This window comes from Gossypium arboreum, chromosome 4 (genome assembly GCF_025698485.1).
Source record: "Gossypium arboreum isolate Shixiya-1 chromosome 4, ASM2569848v2, whole genome shotgun sequence".
Lineage (NCBI taxonomy): Eukaryota > Viridiplantae > Streptophyta > Magnoliopsida > Malvales > Malvaceae > Gossypium > Gossypium arboreum.
Genome location: NC_069073.1, coordinates 24,454,365 through 24,479,264, shown reverse-complemented (window position 1 = coordinate 24,479,264; position 24,900 = coordinate 24,454,365). Strand labels below are relative to the sequence as shown.

The following is a 24,900-nucleotide window of genomic DNA, read 5'->3' as shown; positions in this document are numbered from 1 at the left end:
CTACCAAGCGTGCAACCTTTTTTATTATTCAGTTTCTGCCAATTTCAATAGTTTAGCTAAACTTTGACTGAATGAGTCAAAGCAGCACAAGCTTCAATGAAGAATTCCCCACCATTTGGCTTCATAGTTTATAGTAAATTGTATGTAATCTTCCAAGCTTTTTCTAAAATGTTGACTACTTGAATGATTTATTATGTATCAGGAAATTCAGAGAAATTAAACAAAAACTACAAAGTTTAAACCTGCCTTATTTGTTCAATCTCAGTTTTCTTTTAATTACATATATGTAGTTATTTACAGGGATCTCAATACCCTTATCAAGAGGACAAGAGGCTATGAAGCCTGGACTCGAAAATAATAGCTATTTTGGATCTTTTTTAACAGATTATATTATATATTATTCACAGATTGGATGTTGTGGATGATGTGTTTACCAGAGGTTTGGAAGAGCTTTCGAAGATCAATGTGTGTTCTCCTTCTGTTGGTTCTTCCACCGATCTTGATAACCTGTCAACGATCTCTCCAGCACTTGGTCTCAAACAAGGGTCTTCTTCAGTGCAAGCTCTTGCAAGGTTTGCCAATGTGACTGCCATATCAAATGAGTAATTCTCCCCTAATGCACTGTCCATCCATGCCCTTAATTCATCTGCGCTTTCTGATTGTAATATGGCCTTGATTTTCTCCGAAAGCCAAACGTTCCCGCCTCCTTTCTTATCCGGTCGGCTTATCGGGGTTTGTCCCGATAAGATTTCGAGCAAAACTATCCCATAAGCAAATATGTCAATGCCTGGGGAGATAACACCTTGGTGAAGATATTCAGGAGCTAGATAACCCAAGCTCCAACTGGAAGGGTTTGTTGAAAGATCAGGATATTTTGTATCATCTTCAACACACCTTGCCATACCAAAGTTCCCAATCTTTGCATTCAAATCTTCATCCAGGAATATGTTTCGGCTCTTGATATTTCTATGAACATAGCTCGGATTCATAACTTGATGCATATACTGTAATGCCACGGCTATATCGAAACTGATCTTCAGCCTTTGCTTCCATGTCAAGAAGCAGTAACATGAGGCTATGAACTGATTTTTCATTGCCAATCCACCATGTAACCAATCCTTCAAGGAACCATTTTTTGCATATTCAAAGACCAAAAATGAATGGGAGCCCTCAATCACACATGTTCCGAGTAATCTAATTATGTTTGGGTGGTGATGAGTTGCATCAGTAAAGAATCTAGTCTCAACCTTTGAAATATTTTCTGTTCTAGTGCGCCTTATTGCCATGCTTTTCCCATTGAGATGACCATGATACACACTTCCCTCTATCTGAGTACTCGGATTGAAATCCTCGGTAGCTTTCCTGAGCTCCTCTATGGTATATAACTCCAGTAGCGCCTTACGAGATGTAACACTGTCTATCAGCCGACCGTCTCCGGCATCCTGAGATCCTGCAAACGAGACTTTCTTCTCGCTTGCAGTCCGCACACTTAAGCTAAGCTGCTGCAGTTCCAAATCATCATCCTTGCTTAAGTTTTGCTTCTTCTTTTTCCTCTTCAATCGGATCACCAAGAAGGTTGCTGCAACAGCAATGATAGTCCCAATTACAACACCACTTACAGCAATATAAACTCCCACTTTCCACATCCTTGGCTTTTTCTTCTGAGGGTTAATTATAGGAATGCTGGTTTCCGGAAAATGAGGAAGGGGCTCACCATTAAGTGGAATCAAAAGAGATGTAAGAGTAGCTAAACTTTCAGGTTCAAAGGTCTCTAAAGATCTGTTATTTGCTGATATTATAGCTTCTGAGGTTGTATTGAAGGCAGCAGCCAAGTTAGAAATTGTATCACCTGGACTTACAGGGTAAGAAAGTAAGAGCCTTGCTTTCAAAGCGACTTCAGACGGCGACGGACATGCGCATCTTAGTGGTACCACTAACCGGACTTTGTCACCAAGACCCCATGGTGAGACCCCGGGATTCTTGTCTTGGATTGCTTTGCAGGTTGTCAAGCCTTGCAGTGATTCAGCAATACCATAGAAGCTCTCCCCTTTGATTGTAGTTTTTGTTAAATCAGCATGGAACAAACCATTGTTGCATTTACAATCAATTGGCAACAGCAAAGGCTGATCTCTTGGTAGAAACTCAGTTTGTGCAGAGAAGCCATTAGCTTCAGCAATTGCAACCCTGTTGAAGCCTAAATAAAAGCTCAGATTGGAAAGAGATGAGTAGTATGATGTAGCTCGAAGCACCACGAACGTGCCGCATTGATCCTCTGATCCATTTATACCACAACGGTAACCCAAAGCATCTGGAGATGTAACGTTACAGCTAAGCAAGTTCTGTCCAAGTGGAGAGACAAGTAACCATATTAATAAGACCAAAGCTATCAAGTATATTTTACTCATTACAGATGCCATACCAGCTCCAACATAACGGACCAATCAAAAGAAGAGCTCACTTCGAGAGAGTGAATATTTTGGATCCATACATAAAAAAAAAGAGAGGGGTTTTAAAATAAGAGCTTTTTTGCTTTTTTCCTCAAAGCTTTTTCAAGGACAGGATTCTTGGGGATGGCGAAGATATTGTGTGTATATATATTTATATGGTTCCAGCTGTTGGTTAACCACATAGGGGGTGGCTATGTATCCCAAAGGTTTCAGTTGCCGGGGAACTAATTGTAGCCACCACTCTCAGCTACTTTTAGAGAACTTCTGGGGCCACTCAAACCTGCTTTTATATGCTGCAAAATATTCTTACATGTGCATTGACAGGACACTTAATTTGTTCCTTATCTATATCTATATATATATAGATATTCATTTTCCTATGACATGAATGCCCCATTAGATCATGGATATGCAAACATTTTGTACATATGGTCCTGAAGTTGGGGAAAAAAGTTGCTTATAATTCACGGACCAGAACTGGAATGCAAACATGGTCCTGGAATTAGGACAATAAGTTGTCATCTTTATTGGTTGATTTAAATTAACTATGTTGATTGCATATTTGTTATTTGCAGAACAGACTAGATATAGGTTTTTGCAATGAAGAAAGCTGTCTGATCAATGGGGTAAAGGAAGCAGGAAGAAGAGGAAAAACTGGGAAATAATGAAGGTAGATAAAAGCATGTCCACAAAGACATGCATGCATTGACATACATGGCCTACCATAGCAATGAATTGACAAAAGTGAGGGGGAGGCCCCCGCAATTTCTAACGTTTTCCGTCATGTAAAATTATGATATGATGAATGAGCAAAAGTTTCCTTACTTTCATCAAGATTTTCTAGACAAAACATGTGAATTGCCTTTCCTATAATCAGCTGCCTATGTGGGAACAGACTTAATGAGATTAGACAACTCCGTGAAAATTTTCCACATGCAATAACCAGATTAGAGATGGATTTCAATGACTCAACTTATTAATAATAATATGAGGAAGGACTTATCAGAAAATTTTATTATTTTATTGTAGGTTTTTTTTTTTCCAAAATTATTTATCATTTATTTATCTCTAACTACCTTAATCCTATAATTTCTTTTTATTTTAAATACATCTTGTCACCCATACATTTTAAAACCAATTGCTTGAATAAAATTTCTAACAAATTTGTTACTATTTTCATTTTTCTTAATTACTACTTTAAAATATTTATGTTGTTACCTTTTTCGGTACCTAGCACTTTTTATCTTGGGATGATATATTATATATTATTTTATAGTATTAATAGTTACATGTTGTTGATGTAATTTGTTTCATTGAACTCGATTACTCATTCTTTCACAAAAAATTTATATCAAAGATATATTTTGTACGATTATCAAGTTACAAAATATAGGTGGAAGCGAATAAAAACTTAAAGAACGTGGCATTATCACATACTTTGAAATCTTTGTTAATTTCTCAATACTGCCTCATTGTTTATAGCTATCCTCATAGTGCCATGCTTTCGATGTCATATCACTGTATGGTAAATCGACGAGCTTTTTTTTTTTTTTTAATTCCCATAGATTTACTTAAATTTGTTAATGGAACTTTGAATCAATGGTGGGTGTCTTAAGCTAAAACATATGTTTATTTGGTGATTTTAAATTCTAATAATCGGTAAACTTCCAACCATGAAAAGTTATGACTTTTCAAAAACACAATTATGTACTTATTGGTACATGTACAAATAGAGGTTTGGTTAGAGTTGAATTAATTTATTTCATCCAAATCGTGAGTGAACATTTTTATTATTATTTTTTTCTCATGATTTGAGATATATATGGAATAATTTATTTATTCAAATCATTATATTATTAACTAACATTTGGATGTTGTTACGAGATATTATTTTAAATGTATTCATTGTTAGATGTTACATTTAAATTAAAGTTTATAGAAAATCATACAATATAAATCATCTTGACCGGTTTAAAACATCATAAGCTAAATAGGGTGTACATATGATAACATTTTAATATATATTAAAAGGTTGAATAGGATTGTGAGTTTTAGTCACGTTTTATATTAGTTTTATGATAATTAAATGTTGAACTAGAAGTGATTTTGATTAGAAATAAAATAAGTCATATATAATATGCATAGTTAATTTTTCTAGACAAAGTAGAATAATAGAAAGCATTGGCTTATATGATAATATCACTATTCGGTATAAAATCTTTTAGTGAGAATATGAATGTTGTAATCATACATTTGAAATCGAGATCATATTGTGCATATTTATGATGGTGAACATTTTTAATATATACATATATGATTTGCATATGATTTATAATTTCAAGGTTCTATAAAAATTTTTAGATATAATGAAATTTGAAATATATTTAGAAACCATAAACAAATTATCTAGTGAGTAAAAATAATAATAATATGAAGCTATTTGACTCATTTAGGTGATGACCATAGTTTTAATTATAGTTACTAAAATGACTAATAAAGTCTATGATTATGATCACATATTATCTTAAATATGAAAACATCATATCTTTTGGATATTCAAATATACTAGTTTTCTTTACAAAAATATCCTAATTAGACAAACTAGTGGATGACCAATTGATACTAACAATTATTTTTCTTACCATGGTAGTGAATTAGTGGTTTTTTTTGTTGGATTATATGTTATTAAAGATTATTGAATTCTTTAATATTATTTCTAGTATTAATATTTTAATATTTTACAACTTCAATTGATAAGATCAATAACCAATTTATCAACTTAGTTTATTATAGTAGATCAAATTTGGATGATTTAGATGGATTCATATTTCAATTGATAGATCTTATCAACATGATTTTTAAGAATGATGTCACATTGAAGGAAATAAAAAAGTGGATTCATAGAAAAATGTAACGAATGTGATATATCGCATTTGAACCCAACGAATGCAATGAATTGTTAGTATCAGTTGGTCATCCACTAGTTTGCCTAATTAGGATATTGTAAAGAAAACTAGTATATTTCAAATATCCAAAAAGATATGATGTTTTCATATTTAAGACAATATGTGATCATAAAAAAAAATGTTCTAACTTTGTATAGATGTATTTCAGTACTTTTTATCCAAGGATACATGATTTGGTAAGATTTGGACAGATCAAAATAGATTGAAATTTGCTTATTGAGGATTAAATTTAATCTTTTATATTGAAGTCTTGCTCAACCTTGGAATATATTCATTGAAAAGAGTACATATCTAGTTCACTGAGAGGAACTTGTTCTTGAATGCATTTACTTATGTTCATAAAATGTTCTTTCGGTTTATACTAAGCTTTTGTGGTGAAAGATTTAATTTTTGAGAGTTTTCATTGTAATTGTACAAGAGTAAGGTTGCAATGATTAGGATATCAATCAAGTTTAAATCATAGCTTGGAATATGAAAGTTATAATCGATTTCTCACTGGGTATAACCCTGCAAATGTAGGTTTTTGAATTGAACTATATAAATGATTGCTCATGTTCATTTGTTTTATGTTTACTTGTTTCTTAAGTCACAACTAAACATGCAACTAATCAACAACTTTAACACTAGCAATAACATAACAAATAACGTATTCAAGAATACTAATAACATAAAATTGGGTAAAAAATATTTGCATGATAAATCGAGTCAAATTAAAGAGTGATTAAAAGAGTTTTTGAGTATATCGAGAGGTTTAGGTTTGAATGTAACATCCCATTTTTAGTTAAATCGAAACAGTGGTTTTAAGACCACAAATCCGAATCAGAAGGAAAATTATTTTAATATTAGTCCATGGTATGCATTATGATAGGAATAACGTATGAAAGTTTCATTAAGAAAATTTTACCGATTACATGTCTAATTTAATAAAGGACCAAATTGCATAAAATGTAAAAGTTGAGTTCTAGTAGCTATAAGTATCAAATAGCTATGGAATTCAAAATTTGAGGTCCTTATATGAAAATTAGACGATTAAGTGGAGTTAGTAGATAAGTATGATGATTCATCCATGGACATTTAATTAAATAAAATGATGAAATTGGAGAGTAAAAGATGAAAAGATGATAAATTTAAAAAATAAGAAAATATCATCATTTCATCATCTTTCCTAAATAGAAAAACATGGAAACCCTAGCTAAGAGAAAAGAGCTCAAGCAAGTTTACTTAGCTTAAGTAGGTAAGTAATCTTGTTCCATTTTTAGTAATTTTCATATTTCTAAGATCATAATAATTTAATCTAACTATTTTGGGGATTAATTTGCAAATTTATCAAAGTATTAAAGTTTTTCCATGGATGAATATGCATGAATTATGAAGTTTTATGGTAGAAATGGAAAGGTTGTTGATATATAAACAACTTTTGTAAAGGAAATTTTCATGAAATTGTGATTTAGGGACTAAATTGAAAAGATGTAAAATTCATTAAAAAAATTATAATTTTTTTGAAATATATGGGCTGTAAATGTTATATGTAAAAATCGGCTAGGCTTGGAATAAGGATTAAATCGCATGAATTTCATTTTTTGAGCCTAGAGACGAAATCATAATTAATCAAAAATATATGAGAAAAATGGTAATTTTGCCTAAGATGTGAATTGGATGAAATTGAATGTGAATTTTATTAAATTAAGTTAAATTTACTCTTATAGATCCGGATAAACCTAGTTCGGAATTGGATCGGGAAAAACAAAAACTATCGGAATGATAGTCCACAAACACGAACATTGTCGAGGTAAGTTCGTGTAACTAAATTGTGTATATTTATATGTTTCAATTAAATGTTGTATATATGTGAATTGTATAAATGTTGTATGTATGAAATTGATAACATATCTGATAATACCTGATAAATAATAAGTCCCGTTTGGATAAATGAGATTCGATGGATACAAGGTTCCCGAATTGGTTGTGGTCCTGTATATATTGCGGACACACCATAGCTTGAAAGAGCGTCCCGTTATTAGCTCTCATGAGCATCCTAGTATTTGGCCCTCTCGAGTTTCCCATTATATGGTTCTTGCGAGCTTTCTGTTAATAGCTCTTCGGAGCATCCCGATTGGTTGTGATTCTGTATGTGTTATGGACACCACAGCTCTTATGAGTGTCCCGTTATATGGCTCTTCATGAGCTTCCTGATTAAAGGCTCTTTGTGAGCTTCCCAATATGGCTCGCTTGAACTTTCCAATATATGGCTATCCGAAGCTTTCCAATTAATGGCTCTTTAGAGCTACCCGTTATAAGGCCAGGATAAGCCTCCTGTTACATGACTCACATGAGCTTCCCATTATATGGCTTGAGAGAGTACTTTCCGTTTATGTGCTCTTATGAGCATTCTCGAATATGAATTGACATATTACAGTTTTGTACACTTAGTGTGTACTACCCGTTTATCCATCGATATTTTAAATAATTCAATGGACAAAAATCCTGACATGAGAACATATGAATCCAAATTGAATCGTTATCTGTACATATATATGAAATACATCGAACTTGGATTTTGATGAGCTCATCATTATTCTTGATAGTCACATGAAATAAATAACTAATATGTTTGGTGAGATTATGTGCTTAGGCTTTTGGCCAAGTTGTTTGGAATGTGTTTGTATGCTTACCATAAATGTAAATGAATGGTAAGATAATTTTCTTTATACGAACTTACTAAGCATTAATTGCTTACTCTATTTTATTTCCTTTTTTTATAGTATTCAGAGGCTCGTAAAGGTTGGATGTTGGTCGGAGCTACATCACACTATCCTACAACTCGTTTTGGTATAAATAACAAAAATTTCTTTTGAGTATAATGGCATGTATAGGCTAAAGTGGTCAAGGATGGCATATATGTGTTTGGTTGGGATTAGGCGTTGGTATGGCTTGTAAATGGTATGTTTTGATATCAAAAATGGTTTTAATATGCTTAATTTGTGTTTGAAATGGATGATTAATGAAAATCATCTAGGCATTTTGATTATGATAGTAAAATTGATAGAACATGTCTATATGTACACATGGTATTTTGGTAAGTATATATACTTGAACATATGTGTTGATATGTCTTACATAAAATGTAATGACCCAAAATTCAAGAGTATCAGAAAAGTATAGTATCGGGTCTCCGTCTTAGTAAAACGAATTTGTAAATATTTATTAAAAATATTTATGAAGCTAGTTGTTTGTTTAATTAGGTTTTAGTTAGGTGAATTTATTTTAATTAGGAGTAATTAGGAAAAGGACTAAATTGAAATAGGGGTGAAAGTTTAATTATAAATTAAAAAGTTAAAGGGACTAAATAGGTAAATATACCAAGTCCCATAAATGAGGCAACATAAATATGATAAAATCTTAGATTTTTATGTTTTAAATATATTAATATATTATTTAATTATAAAATATATTATATTATATGTAAAATTTAACTAAATCTTAACAAATGTATGGTAAAATTTGTGACTGTGTAATACATATATATTTGTAAAATACATATATGTTTACTTATTATATAAGTATATTATTAAGTTACATTTTATAATATTATTAATAAACAAATGAAACAAATGAAATAAAAAGAAATAAAAGATAGGAAAGACACAAAGTAACATAATAGAAAACGAAATAGGAAAGAAAGAAAGGAGAAAAGAAAGAAAAGAGAAATTAGGGATTTCAAGGTTTGAAGTTTATTTGGTAAGTTAATTTAATCATTTTCTTATAATTTTTGAGTTTTTAGAAACCCAGAACAAAATATGTCATGGTTTATGTTGAAATTTTGTTAGTTGATAGATTTTTAGACATGAGTTATGTTGAATTAATTGATGAATTAGGGGTTAAATTAATTGAATTTCAAGTTAGAAGTTAGTAAAGGATTGAATTGTAAAATAAAGTGTAGGTTTTGAATAGTAGGGACTAAATTGAAAGAATTTTGAAATTAGGAATTTATGGTGAAATTGAAGAGTTAAAATGAGTTTATAGAAGAAATTTAATGAGAATATGGAATAGTTTTAGTAAAATAAAAATTAGTATTGATTTAGGGATTAAATTGGAACTTAGATAAAATTTATGTATAAAAAGAAATATTAGATGGAATTGTGTGATTGATGATTTTTAATTGTTTAATTATGTAGCTAATATCGTACCAGAGTCGTTGACCAAGAAAGGAAGGGAAAAGGTGGACGAGGAATAGATCGAGGAATTTCGATTCGTATTACTATAATTCGAATTTAATTATTAATTGTTAAATTTTAAATTAATATACATGATAAGCAAATTGAGGTAAGTATTAGTATTAAATTGAATGAATTAGATTGAATTGTGATTATATGTGAGTAATTCAGATGTATATTGAATTGAGAAAATGAAATTAAAATATGATTATTGAATGGAAATTTAAATGGTTTGAATTGAATTATTGTACTATTGTGGTATTGAATTGGAATATGGAAATTGGTGATTGATATGGATTTTATTGAAATTAAATTGAGAAAGTATATTGAATACCCTATTAACTAGTTAGGCTAAGTCATATATAGTTGGCATGCCATAGGATTGGAAGTGTTCAGGGATATTCAACCTCGAGTCGATTAGGCACTATATGTGTCGTATTAGGCACCATGTGTGTCGTATTATTACTTCTGATATATTGATTAGGTACTGAGTATCATTTGCTTCGGCAATATTTATTAGGCATAATGTGCTGTACTGGTGTGTTGGTTGGATCCGTATATTTGCCAAGGTCCGAGTTATGTTAATAGGGGTAAAAGAACAAATTGTAATAGAATTGGTATTGAATAAATTGAATGAATTGTATATGAAATGAAATGATCTATTGGAATGATATGTGAAAAATCTAATGAAATTGAGATAGTGAAATAATGTATGAATTCAATTAAATACAAGATTTGAAATAATGCTTATTGAACAAGTTGATTTAAAGTATGAAATAATTATTGAATAATTGTAGGCATAAATTGAATGTATATAATTTATTGTATAATGTTACAAATTTGAATTATGGTAATACCACTGAGTATATCTATACTCAGCGTGCGGTTGTTTCCGTGCGCAAATCAATAGAAATAACAATCCCGACCTTAGCTAAACTTTGGTGAAGTATCTCTCTTTTTGGTAAATGTGGCATGTATCTAGGTTAAATTTATAGGCCAATGTGAATAGTAGTTGTAAAGGATGTCAAATGTTGTTTTGACATTGGTTAAGTGAGATGTTAAATATGAAATGGTGTATATGGTATGAAATTTGACATGGAGAATGAATGAAGTTTATTAGCCAATTTTAAATGATGTTAAGAATGTTTATTGAGTAAATTATCAAGTCAATGTTTTAGGCATAATTAGGTATGTTTGAATGTGAAGATGTATTGGTTATCATATTGATTGTAAATTGGCTGCGGTTTGAAATTGCAGAGAAGGTTAGATGTTTATAAAAAGGTTATATTGAGTTTAAAAAAAAAAAAAACTACGAAAAGTTTTTGGAGCACTCAAACAAGTCTCGATTCATTTCTAACACGTATTATGGGCCTCAAGGGTCCATAAAAGGGACTTAATGAATAAATTATAATGTGTATGTTAATTGTTTTTTAATAATCGTAAATTGTCCGATATGTCCAGTAATGATCTGTAACCCTGTCCCGACGATGGTTTAGGGTTATGGGGTGTTACATAAAAAATATTTTGGCTTGATTTGAATGATTTATATTGGATTGGGAATGTGTTTAAATGTTAATGTAGGTGAAATACAAGTTTGGGTGAGAAATAAGGCTTGGAAATGGCCTTATTTTGTCCACATATGCGCACAAGTGTGTGGTTCAGCCGCATGTCCCTTGCGTCTTTAAAATTGCAAAATAAAATGCTCAGGTATTTTCGTGCGGACAGAGACACAGGCGTATGTCTCAGCTGTGTGTGGCACACGACCTCTGCACACGGGCATGTAACTTGGCTGTGTGGCCCCTGCACGTAATTGATGTAAATTAAAATGTTTACACGGCTTAGCACACGGGCGTATGGCTTGGCCATGTGACCCAAGTTAATAACCACCCTAATTTGGACACAGGCTGGGACAGGGCCGTTTGTCCCTATTTCGAATGTCCATACGGCCTAAGACACGGCATGTCTCTCGACCGTGTGAGACGCACGACTTGGCCACACGGGCTGGTGTCCCTTGCACCTTGGAAATTTTTTGAGATTTCGTGAAAAATCCTCTGAGTTCCCGGTTTAGTCCCAACTTATTTTAAATGCATATTTTGGGCCTCGATGGCCAATTTAAGGAACAATATGATTGATTTCAAATATGAATAGTAAATGATATGAATTAACTGTATTTGTTCTATAAACTTTGGTAATACTCTGTAACATTGTTCTGGCAATGGATATGGGTTAGGGGTGCTACATTGAATGTGTAGAGGATAGGATAATAGAGGAAGAAGAAGTGATTGTAGGGTTTAAGAGAAATTAAACACAAAAAATATAAGCTAAACATCAACATCTATGATGTTGAGGTCAATGTAGCTAAGATCAAATTCATATTAATTGAAGTATAAGATCCTTAACTGTTATAATAAATGTCAATAATGGCAATAAAATGATTGCAAAAATGAGAAAAAAAATAAGAACACACGGATTTTACGTGGAAACCCCTTTGGGAAAAACCCACAGGCAGAGGAATGTTGAAAAACGAATGATACAAGAGGAATTTTAACTACATCTATTTAAGGATTGAAAAAATCTTGTTCTAATCAAAATCAAATAGAAGAAGTGTAGTTTTATATGGATTCTACTTGTACGGCCTTTAGCCTCTCGCCCCCACAGATATCTTTATTTTGCCACTGTATTTATTTCTTCAACAAGTGGTGGGATTCAGGTCACACAAACTCTAACAATCTCCACCTTAGCACGAATTCTCAACGAACAAATTCTCCACCTCTTCCATAAAACCCCTAAAGGGGTATTCTTTAATAATGAGCACCAACAAAGTTCAAGTAATGTTCAAACTTGGTTATAGGAAGTGACTCAGTCATCATATCTGTAAGATTATCATGAGTACTAACTTTGCTCACAATAATATCACCACGAGTAATAATATCAAGCACAAAATGATACTGAACATCAATATGCTTTGTTCTCTCATGAAACATTTGATCCTTCGTAAGGAAGATGACACTCTGACTATCACAAAACATTGTATTAATCTGAAGGTCTTTACTGAGTTTACTAAAGAATCTGTTTAACCAAATAGCTTCTTTACAAGCCTCAGTAATCGTCATGTACTCAACTTCAGTAGTAGACAAAGCAACTGTAGTCTACAAAGTGGCTTTCCAACTGATTGCTCAACCCCCAATAGTAAACACATATGATGTGGTCGCGAAACTAACTAAAATTTTGACTAAGGCAAGTGCACCTATTAATTAATAATATAACTACGGTGAGCACAGGTATTGTTCCTACGAAGACTAAAAGTACTAGTAATTATTATCTTTCTATTATTTAATTGATAAATTCGAGTGATCAATTAAAAACTATATTTAACTAAACTAATTAACTAACGAACACGAAAAAGAACAAAACATGAAAATAACCAAGTAATAACCGAAAAGCGAAACAATACCTAGGAAATAATTCACCTAGATTTCATCTGTCACTATCAATCTAAATTACACAATTTTTTTACGTAGCATCTTGATATGTAGAAATCCTTAAATTACGCTAATATATCTTTCGAGAGTAAGAGCAACTGAGTCTAAGTTGATTAATTGAAATTTCTTTCTAATTAAAACCTCTATTATCACATTAACTCAATCTATGGATTCCCCCATTAGATTTGACTCTAATTCAATAGATTTATATCGTCTTATTTTTAGGATTGTATACAACTCCACTCAATTACGCTAGATCTACTATTAAACATGGTCTATTCCTCCTCTGATTTAACCATACCAAACATGAATCAATAGTCTAGAAATATCAAATCAAGAATTAAACACACATAATTGAAAATAAGATCTAAGTATTTATTGCGTAAAATAAAAATCAAAAGACACAGTCTATCATAGGGTTCATCTCCCTAGGTATTTAGAAAATTAGTTCATGCTTGAAATAAAAACATCCAAGACAAAGTATAATCGAAAGAAATAAAGAAACTCATGATGGCTTCCTAAAAAATCAACGGGGAGTCTTCAATTTTGATAGAAATCTACTTCAGAATCTGCTTCAATGATTTTTTTGAGTTGTTTTCTTAAATATTCTATGGCAGCTTTTTCCTATCTTCTTATTTTGTTATATATATGTCTTAAAAAGCCCGAAAAACTTAAAAATCGCGTTTTTCACTGTTCAGAGTGTAATTTCGCAAAATCGACACGGCCTGCCACATGGTCGTGTGGTAGCCCATGTAGCCAAGCCATGTGGAAGGGGTTAGCCCGTGTGGCTCTTGTACCTTGCTCTAATTTTTCGATTTTCGCTCATTTTTCGCTCCTTTTGCTTCCAAATGCTCTCCTAAGTATAAAAAATGAATTTAAAATATTAGGAGCATAAAATTCACCAATAACATCGAATAATATTCTAAAAATGCATTAAGAATGAGATTAAAACATGTTACTTTTAGCACTTATCAACATACCCTGTGAGTGACATTCTTTTATCAAGGTTTTCAACAAAATCAGAATCAACACACCCAATGAATCCATCTTTAGTTCTTACAAACTATAAACAAACATCAGTAGTACATCGTAAGTATCTGAAAATACACTGAACTGCTTTCCAATGTTCTCTACCAGGATTCGCAATGTATCTACTGACTGCACTAACTGAATATGATAGATATGGATGTGAGCAAACCATAACATACATGAGAGATCCCACTGCAGTAGAATATGGGACACGTGACATGTAGTCAATCTCATCATCTGATTGCAGAGATAAAGCTGATGAAAGTCTAAAGTGGGCTGCTAATGGAGTACTAACAGACTTGGCACTTTGCATATTGAACCTGCAAAGATCCCCTTATTTTGCCACTGGATTTATTTCTTCAATGAGTGATGAGATTTGGGTCACACAAACTCTAACATTAACAAATCTCAAAAATTGATCATGATCTAAACACCCAATAGAGTCAACGTCAAAGTATAATTATTTTATCATGTCCTAAATTATGGAAATTAGATTCCGTAAGGAATCTTTGACATAAATACTAAATCTCGCGATACCTATGAGTGTCGAGTTTCCTTCAAAAACTATTGATATGGACCTCGAAATTGGTAGATGTTGAAGTTGTGTAATATTAAAAAAAATTATAAAAATAATCTTAAAAAATCCTATTTTAGAAAAATATAAATAATAAAATAAAAATTCCCCTTATATCACAATAAGAAAAAGGCTGATATTCTAATAAATAGCAATAGAATTTGTTACGCAATAATAAATGCATTAAAGATGGAGAAAAAGCAATGGTAGTATGTGAAGCAAGTTGGATGAGGGGAAATGATTGAAATTTTGAAACATAAAGAGGATGACATCAATCCACTGAAGATATATATGTCCATGAAAGTTGAAACGAAAAGCTGGGGCATGATAGGAAGGCTAGCGAGTCATAGGTCAAATTTGGCATGAAGTTCCTACGTTGACAAGCTCCACGTACCGACCCATGAATCAATCAATCATCATTGCAACTCCAGGTTGTCCATGGAACCCTTACTACTTTTGGCTCTCTTAACTTCAATGAACAAAAGGAGTAAATCAACAAAATGTTCATTTTCCCATTTTGTCCCCTTCCATTTTCTTGCCTGGAAGGCCACTTCTTCACCTCAACAAGTGAAGTTATTGCATTTTAGGAGAACTTGTAACTTTGGGGTTTACTGCTTTTTCATTTTAAACCCAGAATTGAAATTGCATTGAAAGTTTCAAACATCCATAAAACTAGGTTTACAGAACCTAATGTGCACGTGAATACACGTGAAGCTATGCATAATTTAAAAACAAAAAAATATGGGACTTAGGTTTGGAACATGGCACAGCAGACAGATTTAAGGATCGTTTCTTGTCGAGGATAAATGTATGCTTCTCACGTGCGTGCACGTAAATGGACATCTCGTTTTTGTTTGAAAGCTCCTGGATGTAACAATTTGATCCAAAGATGAAACAGTGTGTGTAGAAAGAGGTTTCAGCTCAACAACTGTGAAATTAATTTGGGTTTTCTTCATCAGTCTTAACAACAATTGGTAGATTTAAATCACTATTTCTGATTAGCTCAACCAATAAACCATGTCTCCATAATATCATTCAATTATATTTGCAGGCCGGTTTGTACATACATAGAGCACTTCAGAAAGGTCATTATCACCAATAATCTCGAATCATTTTATTGAAGGTTCGAACCCACCATCTCACCTGCAAAACAAATCCACAAAGGCTTTAGCATGTCTTCATTGCTCTAATGCATGAACATGGTGTTCCCAAGGAATGGTACTCTTCAAGAAGTAACCAATGCAAAAAGGTTGTGGAATATTACAAGGTTTGACCTTTACTTACCCCAAGTAGCAGATATAATCACAATAATAACATAAAGGTCGCGGAATATTACAAAGTTTGAACTTTACTTACCCCAATTAGCAGATATAATCACAATAATAACTAAAGCAAAAAAGTGAAGACTATGTACCGAAAAAGTAAAGGAGAGAGCTTTACCAAAGCAATGAAACATACCCATCCTGCAGAAAAAAAGGTCCAGAGCTGAAAAGAAGATTAGAATTTAGAAACTCTTTTTCATATGTTAAGAATCCATGAAAAGCAAAGCTAAATGCTTTTACCATGATATCCGTGTGATGCCAGTCAGCTCCAAAGTCCCATTTTCTTTCTTGTTCATCAAATAGGGTCCAAGTTTTAGGCTTTTTATTATTGTTTTGGAGCCCAAGTTAAGTTTTGTTTGGAAAGTGGATTTGCAGTCTTGGGCCTAAGAAAGCAAACACATATTCCCATTAATTGCTTTTTTTTGCCACAACCTCTTAAAGATTTAAGAAAGTGACTTGAAAGTGGGATTTGTTTAAACCACTAATCAAATTATAGTGAATCATTCATATGAATATCACATGGTTTGATCTCGAAAGTTCAAAGCTTGAAAGAAACAAAAAACGATCACGCCAGGCAGCCACATGGCTTGGCCGATCATAAATCTCTAATAAATATTTTCTCCATGATTCATGATTGAAAAGCTTGATCGATTAAATATATTCCGAAGGGTATGATATTTTTAGTGAATGTGAAGCTCAAACAGACAGACAATGACAATTGGAAATGGTCGGTGTTGGCATACAAACAAAAGAGATATAATTCTTTCTTTTGATTAGAATTTTGTTATTGTTTTGATTTTCAAAAACTCTTATCTTTTGGTACTATAGCCACAACCATCCTCAGTGGGTTTTCCATATTCCATTTGCTTTCCTCTCTTTTGTATTTCTGTTTGGAATTTTCTAGCTAATCTAGGGACAGGTCGGATTTATGGTCCAATTTGATAATTTAAAATATATTTTATTATAAGAACAAAAAGTAATAAAAAGAAACTAATTCCAGCACTGCTTGCTAATTGTTGTGCTAACTTCCCTTTCAATTCAAGACTAAGCACTCTCTTGCAGAATCCATTTTTCCTTTTCTTTTTTAACATAACGCTAAAGAAAAAGAGCTCTCTTTCCTTTCTCTTCCATTTTCTTTTTGCTTCTGCCTTTTGGGTTGCACGGTCCATTGGCAAAATAAAAGAAAGTTTCTTCTTTTCTTAGTGGGATTCTGTGGTTCTAAAGAGTTGGAGACAGAGAGAGAGAGAGAGTGGGAGAAGGGAAAAAAAAAGAGATGGGTTCATGTGTTTCAGTGCATAAGAGCTCTCAAGAGTCTGCCATGAAACTTGGGCTTTTTATAGAGCCTAAAACAGATAGCCTTATCATTCCACCTTCACCTGTTAAAGAGAAACCTGCTGCTGCCAATGGTCACTTTGCACTTGAATCTCAATCTTCCTCTACTTTTAAAGATTTAGGTAATTGTTTTCTTTTTGGTTTTCTTGGTCTTGTTTTTGGAATTAGTTTGCTTCGTTATGAGATAAAGGCAATCTTTTTTTTTTTTTTCTTGTCGTACACTTTTATCATAAATTGAGTACAAAGGTTGTTTTTTTTTTTTTTTTTCACATTCAGGAATGATCTTGATGTCTAGTAGACTATTTACCTTTTTAATAGAAGAAAGGTTTTTTTTTTTTTTTCTGGCTTGATGAATAATGATGCTCCCAATTATTGATTTTTATGATTATGTTTCAATCTATGCCATGAATGATATGCCTAATGAAATTGGTTTTAGCTTTGTTGATTGTGAGATATAAACATGGTGGCTCTTTTTTTTTTTTTTTTTTTGGTTTTCTTATAGTTGTGGGGTCTTGTTATTGTTTCATAGCACAATAGAGTATGGCGTGGTGACATTTCAGAGCATTTTCACCGTTGTTTTACTGCAAGTTCATCTATCTTAGCTTAAATTTATTTATTAGAGTTGAGATTTCTTTTATAAGTAAAAAAAAGTTCATGTTTACCAGTTAACTCCATTTCCCCCCTTCCGTTTCATATGAGATTTGTTAAAGAGAAGTAGCTTGTCTTGCAAGAAAAGTCTTCCAGTATTGTAGTTTTTGCAAAAAAAGATATCTAATATCAGATGTAATGAAGCCAACTATTCCTAAATCTCTGAAGTTTTAGGTTCTAAGTTAGACTTTTGGGGTGGATCTTTATTCAGATGGATTGAAACGCCCTTGTTCAATACCTTACCTTGTGATGTGGAATAGTAATAGCATAAAGACATGTCAGCTATTTTAAGATTTTGTCTGATTTTTGAAGGTGCACATTATAGGGGCCCATTTTTTAATTTCTGTATATAGAGAGCAGTACACATCCTATTGTAGATTTGTCAGCCTCTGATGGAAAGCTTGTTGATGCATGGACCACACCTAGATATTATGAAGGAACAAAGAGTTTTAAGGTTTTTCCAAGGACATTGGTGTAAATAATTTGATATTAACATGTATATAGAAAGACCAGAAAGGCAATTTGTGGACTATCTGGGTACCATTCATACTTGTTTATGAGTCACAGGGTTGCTGGTAGTGATGTTATATTTGTAGAATATCAAAGAGGTTACATCCTTGTACATTGTGATGATGTAGTTCTTAAATCAACTTCATCCTTTTTAGCAATCTAAATACCTTGAGCTAAACTGTTCATTTGTTTTGCAGGTAGTAAAGATGAAACTTTTTTTGATTCCCGAGCGTATCTCGATTCAGATTGTGAGGATGATTTCGTTAGTGTCAATGGGGGTATGAATATAATAAAATTTTGAATTCATTGATCTAGCAAGCTTATATAATGGTCATAAATGGAGAAGCTTTCATGACATAAGTTAGGTTGTTTGTGATCATTTGTGATAATGTTGCCTTGGATGTTTTATGAATATATACCAGAGCAACTGTATAGTCCTTCCTGCTCTAATATCAAATCATTTTTCGAAATGTTTGTATGTTTCTGTGCAGATTTTACTCCTCATAGTAATACCCCAGTTCATCGGAGCTTCTTTGTGGGGACATCTCAAGTTAACAAAGTCGGTGATGATGGATCTCCAGGGTCAGTTTCTGAAACATCCCCATCAGGGAAGAAAAAGAAGCTGGTTGAACTATTCCAAGAGAGCATTAGGGATGACCATGATACTACCGAGCCAAATACCTCAAGCAACCAGGACACTGCCACTGAAAAGATAGTCAAACCAACTATCCAAGACATACTACCTCCAAAATCCGTAGATGGTACCCCTTATGTCTCTGGAGCTAACTCCTGCTGCAGTAGTGAAAGGACTGTGAATGGAGATAACCCTATCTTTAAAGAGAAGCCATTAAGATCTGTACAGTGTTGCCTTCCCAGCTTGGTTTCATGTAGTAGTTTTAGTGAGAGGAAGAAGAAGATGAGCCCTGCAATAGCTGCAAACGATAAGCCGTAACTTCCATCCGCTACCAGCAATTAGATTGAAGAAGCCTGGATCTTGATTCCCAGAGATCATTTGCTCAAGATGACTTCAAATTTTTGTCAGAATTAACGAAGTCTTGGTGTCATGGTTACTTAAATATGGGATTTTCGGATTCAGGGAAATGAAAAAAAGCTGCCCTGGCCTATTAGTAGTATACCGTCTCAGTCAACCTGAAGGTATTAATTTTCTTTTCGACACGAAGTTTATAACATTACAGGTATTGTGTGATAAAAATGCAAAAGAATCAAAGGAAAACTTGTAAATGACTCTTGTAATCAATTTCATATATATTATGTAAAGTATTTTTTATATATCTTAAGTAACTTAAGGGTTGTGAAATATTAATTGTGCTTCTTGATTAGTAGGTCTTGGCACTTTGAAAAGCTCATGCTTTAACTTTCTTTCTCAACACTCAAAGATGTTGCTCCTTCAAAGTTTGTGTTCTTAATAAATTTGAACATGATGGACACTTATTTTTCTGTTGTAAAGTAAGCCCTCCCTTCACCTTTTGTTGATTTATCCATTGAAAGTAATTTTGGGATGTTTTCTTCAACCATTGCTGTTTTAGCTGTGTTCAAAAGGACCCTAAAGAAGAAAGGGAAGAAACAAACTTGAGTAACGAAGGGGCATAGATTTGCATTTACTTTTCGGAACTCTTCGGATTTAATACAGTTAGAAAGTGGTAAGATCAGACTGTAGAGACCTTAAACCAATCTACAATATGTTGTCTGCTTCAACTCTAAAGTCTTGCGGTTTTTGTCTCACAAGTGTGAGATTAAGTCTATGTGTCTCGAGTTTTTAATGTGGGATTGAGGTGTTAAACATGGCTTTCATAGTACGGAAGTGGTTGTGAAGGATGCGCCAAGTTAGCATTGGTCTCGGATTCATCACGTGTTGCCATAAGAGGACAGCAAGATGTAAACAGAAAAAAACAATCTATTTCATTTATTGCTCTGTTCTTAATCAAATGTAAATATCTTCGTTATTTAACTGAAACTTTATGAAAAAGAATTGGTGCAACTTAACAAGGTTGTACACGGCTGTTGAATCTCTTCTCTTTGATCTATCCATAGGTGAAAAAAAAACTGCAAAAATTGAGTGCAACTGTGGAAGACTGAACTTAGAAAGATGAAAAAAAAATGTGTGGTTCAAACAAATCTGCTATTGTAGTTTTGTTTTATTTTTCGCTTAAGAAAGCTTGGGTCTTTCTAGATGAGGAAAGGCACTCAAAATGTTGTAAGCCCGCAAGTCTTGCCTGGTCAAGATCCCAACTACAGGAGCCACCTGCAGAAGCAACTTTGTAAGTAAGGTGTACAAAAATGGAAGAAAAGCATGAAAAAGAAGAGAAGTGTTTATGGTTAGTAAACTGACCCCTGCGCCTTGATACTTTGGCACGATGAGCAAATGCCGGAGTCCGACTTGCCTGAACAGCACCAAGGCTTTAGCCACTGACATGCTTTCCACCACAGTGAAAGGGGTTGTGTTGGTGAGAGGATGTAAATCAACATACATTTCCATTTCATCACGGGTCACTGCCACCTGCTCAATCTTGAGTTCCCTTTCAGCAAGTTCTACCCAGTTGAATTTCTCCCTCACTTCCCATTCCTCAGTTCTTCTTTTCTCTGGCAGGAACCATTTTTTCTTCAAGGCTTGAACAAGGTGAGCTCTGAGGATCAGTCCATGCAGTTCGGTTGCACCGGTGGCTACCGTGCCTGGCACCAGCACACCCTGGTCTACAATGGGGAATGCATTATGTGTAGTGTTCCTCAATACGTCCATGATCCGTGAAACCTTTTCCACCCCACAAAGAGTGACTACCGGTGGCTTGACATCAGCAAGCTCGCCAACTGTGAGATTTCTCATCCAGGGTTCAGGATTTGCATCTAGGAAAGGAAGGCCTTTAAGTTCTAGTATAATCTCATAGATACTGGGGTTGAAGCAGTCTCCAACAGTTTTGGCAATCAAAAGGACTATCATAGTTATTGGCAGCAAAAGAAGGTTGTTTGTGAGTTCAAGGAATATGACACAAAGTGACACAGTCATCCTCATTGAGCCAGCCATAAGGGAGGCTGCACCAAGAACAGCAAAAAGACCCTCGTCTAAGTTTGTATATGATCCCATGGCCATACTGAGAAGTCGACCATAACCTGAGCCCATTAGAATGATAGGGAGGAAGAGACCAGAAGGAACAGCAATGCCAAAAGTAATAAGTCCTAAGATGCAATAAAGTGCAAAAAAGATTAAAATGGAGGTAACATGGAATTCATTTGTAGTGTTGGTTGAGAAAATGTTTCGAACAGCATCATCATTAGTGGTAAGAAGGAGGGTGGCTAGATCATTATAGTAGCCATCAGGGCAGTTGAACTGCTTGAAGTTCCCAGACCGATCATTTGTCGGACAAGTCTCAGGAAAAGATGGATCGCATGCTCTGCATTGAGCTAGAAATGGGAGACAGTATTGGCACACAGAGGTAAAAAGAGAGACACCAAGAGCTAGGAGTAGCTTATGCATTTTCCCCTTACTGCAACAAGATTAAAAACATTGATTACTAATCAAGCAATCAAACAGAATTATATTCATTTTGAATTGCTCATTGACCATTTATCGAATTTTTAGAATATGTTAAAAATAAATCAATGTAGTTGTAGGATTGATGTGATAACATAATTGAAGAGGATGATGGATTATGTAGCTTACTGGTTAATGAGATTGTAGACTCTGAGGACCTTATGAAGAACATGATTATATAAGCTTCCCAAAAGTCCACCAATGATTCCAATTATGATAATTGGGATTACATCCATGGCTTGGTAGCTGACTTTAACATCGCTAACATCGAACATGATCAACCCTCCTGTTCCGAAAAGGCCACATTTCCCAGAATTGCAGATTTCGATGAATGCCCTTAGCACTACCACCACAACTGCTGTACTAAAGAAAGTTCTCCAGAGAAGGGCACTCCTCCACCATGTTGCAACTTCTTCGAGAGCAAATAGGACACCTCCCACGGGGGCACGGAAAGCTGCACAAACACCCGAGGAAGAACCACAGGTGATAATATCTCTGCGATCCCGATCATTGTTGAAGTACCGAAGCCAACGCCACTTGATGCGGTAGTTATCAGGCCCTCCCTGGGCTAGTAATGAAGCAATGCAACTCCCAATGTGCACTAAAGGCCCTTCTTTCCCCAGATCTAGACCAGCAGAAACTGCTCCAATGCTGCCAACAATCTACAATTTTACAAAGGTCATCAGCACCACTAAGAAACAAATTAAAGTGAAACTATCTCATACTATATCCAAATTATAAAGAAACAAAGAAAAAGTATCTCATACTAGAAAAAGTATCTCATACTAGATCCAAATTTACCAGCACACTAATTAAGAAACAAATTAAAGTGAAAGTATCTCACTGGATCCAAATTAAGAAACAAATTAAAGTGAAACTGCTCAATCCTTAAATCCCGGACAAAAGCAGCAAAGCATAAAGCACAATGGCAAACCCACAATTGATCTATAGGACAGAAAAGAACTCTTGAAATGCCGGATCTGATCGGTCTCTACCTTCCATAATTGTTTAAAACAGGCATTTCTAACTGAAAAGGTAACCAACCTTGACAAGCAATGTTGTAGCACCAAACATGTTAGGAGTATCAACTCCATTGAGATAAGCCTTGATTTCAGGGATACCAGGACCAGCTGCAGTTGGGGCAAAACACACACAGAGAACTGCAGCAATCAAGGTCAGAAAAAAGTTTATCCCAGTGAAAAAGATCAACCCAGACATATACCTGCATCAAGTCACCTAGTCATTATCAAAATCAAATTCAGATCATCTTGGATGTAAAACTGAAGTTTAGTCTTTGATCATTAAAGTCCTTACCTGCCCTCCTCTATGAAACCAACAATAGCAAGAAGCTTATAGCCAGCAATATTCTCAATTGCAAGATTGATAAGGGTGGCAATCAATCCTGTCAACAATCCAACAAGGAAAGCCAAAGACCATTTCAAGAAAATGTACTGCAAAACTTGAACTTTAGATCTTCTTCTCCAATCATGCTTGAAAAGATCATTTTCATTTATCCTGCATCAATTTTTTTTCTTTTAGTAGATGTTATCAGAAACAATGATCAAAGAAGAAGAAAATTCAGAATTTAGAAATATATGTGTATATAAGATTATTACTCATAATCCAAACTCTCAATATGGGAGACCTTGGCTCCAACCAAGGCTAATGGAGTGGAAGAAAGGGTTCTGTTTCTTTTGAGAAGTGGCTGACGCAAAGAATTGCTCTCAGTGTCACTTCCTTCTTCTTCTTCATAAGTTTCAGCCTCCAAGCTATGGGGTGTTTCTGGATTTGCCAAATGGTTTGAATCCTCCATCAATCAAAGAAGGCAAAGACAAAAGTGTTGGCTTTTGAATGGCAATGGATTAGTATTAAGGAGGAAGCAAAAGCTTTTTATATCTCTTGAAACTTTATAGTGCACTTAAGCTTCTTTGTCCTACTTTAAACCAATCTTTCTTCACATGAAGTTGCACGATATACACGCTAGTTAAAGAAAGTTTAACCATTGTTGGTCTTTAATATAACATTTTTGAATTTTTTTTTATTTTTAAAAATAATTTTTATTTTTATTTTTATTTTTATGAATATCCTTTTAAATAAACCCTTATTTGGTTTTTCATTTTTTTGACCATATAATCCATGCATGCAGATCACGCAAATCACTCCTCAGATCTTTAGTGTGTTCAAATGGATGAAAATTGGCCCACCTACAATCAAAGTAGGCCACATTTTTACTCCAAAATTGGCCCCACCAATAATGAAGTATCACATGCAGAAATTTACTGCAACATATAGAATAAGATGAAATTGGATAAATTAATGTTCACATTGGCTGTTTATTGCTTTGGCATTTGGCTCTTTATTGTTCACAAATTGATAATTAAAGAAGGGCGGGGGGGGGGGGGGTGTCTTCATGACAGATAGGAACCAATCTCATCTCAATCAAAGCCCACTTGGATATAACGTTTAAAGATCTAACGGTGGACAAAAATCCGACCCTTGGATAATGGAAAGGGTGGCCTTATCCATTAATTTAATAATAATATATTTGTGGGACTAAATAATTGAAAATGAAAAGTGATGAGATTTTTGGTGTTTTTATTTATTAGGAGCCAGGTGCCAGATATTCAGGTGGGTTGACGACGGATGATCCACATTACTGGGGATGTAACCCATGTGACGTGGGAAACCCTCAACCATCAGATGTAAATTAGACAAAAGAAATCCAAAATACAATCTCGAGACGCCACTTTCCAGCAAAATCGGCCGACCAAGCAAAGAGCATGGGATGGCATGATATATGTGATGTAAGAAATGTGGATGGAATGCCCC

At 33.9% G+C, this 24,900-nt stretch overlaps 3 protein-coding genes and 1 long non-coding RNA gene across 7 annotated transcripts; 1 reads left to right on the top strand and 3 right to left on the bottom strand.

Annotated features, from left to right (window-relative positions):
* Positions 1-247: 247 nt before the first annotated feature.
* Positions 248-2,768, bottom strand: LOC108459921 (protein LYK2). 2 transcript variants are annotated; one of them, XM_053027169.1, is made up of 2 exons: positions 2,420-2,768; positions 248-2,339 (listed from the first exon to the last, which is right to left on the bottom strand). In XM_053027169.1, exons 1-2 carry the CDS (start codon positions 2,429-2,431, stop codon positions 402-404), a joined length of 1,950 nt encoding a protein of 649 aa, XP_052883129.1. In that variant the 5' UTR covers positions 2,432-2,768; the 3' UTR covers positions 248-401. The 2 variants fall into 2 exon arrangements, with proteins under 2 accessions (XP_052883129.1, XP_017614809.1); XM_017759320.2 differs by having other exon boundaries at positions 248-2,768.
* Positions 2,769-15,614: 12,846 nt separating this feature from the next.
* LOC128291502 (uncharacterized) lies at positions 15,615-16,441 on the bottom strand. Of its 2 annotated transcripts, none has more exons than XR_008281309.1 (3): positions 16,275-16,441; positions 16,153-16,197; positions 15,615-15,855 (listed from the first exon to the last, which is right to left on the bottom strand). It is a non-coding gene; the product is annotated as an uncharacterized LOC128291502 (long non-coding RNA). The 2 variants fall into 2 exon arrangements; XR_008281308.1 differs by having other exon boundaries at positions 16,171-16,197.
* A 113-nt stretch (positions 16,442-16,554) lies between these two features.
* Positions 16,555-19,842, top strand: LOC108460816 (uncharacterized protein At3g27210-like). 2 transcript variants are annotated; one of them, XM_017760479.2, is made up of 3 exons: positions 16,555-17,488; positions 18,722-18,802; positions 19,016-19,842. In XM_017760479.2, the coding sequence occupies exons 1-3, from the start codon at positions 17,308-17,310 to the stop codon at positions 19,474-19,476; spliced, it is 723 nt and encodes a 240-aa protein (XP_017615968.1). In that variant the 5' UTR covers positions 16,555-17,307; the 3' UTR covers positions 19,477-19,842. The 2 variants fall into 2 exon arrangements, with proteins under 2 accessions (XP_017615968.1, XP_052883035.1); XM_053027075.1 differs by lacking the exon at positions 16,555-17,488 and adding an exon at positions 18,107-18,622.
* A 579-nt stretch (positions 19,843-20,421) lies between these two features.
* On the bottom strand, positions 20,422-24,076 carry LOC108460815 (chloride channel protein CLC-b-like). Its single transcript, XM_017760478.2, has 6 exons — positions 23,688-24,076; positions 23,386-23,586; positions 23,116-23,293; positions 22,201-22,733; positions 20,875-22,024; positions 20,422-20,787 (listed from the first exon to the last, which is right to left on the bottom strand). Exons 1-6 carry the CDS (start codon positions 23,882-23,884, stop codon positions 20,692-20,694), a joined length of 2,355 nt encoding a protein of 784 aa, XP_017615967.1. The 5' UTR covers positions 23,885-24,076; the 3' UTR covers positions 20,422-20,691.
* Between the last annotated feature and the right edge of the window lie 824 nt (positions 24,077-24,900).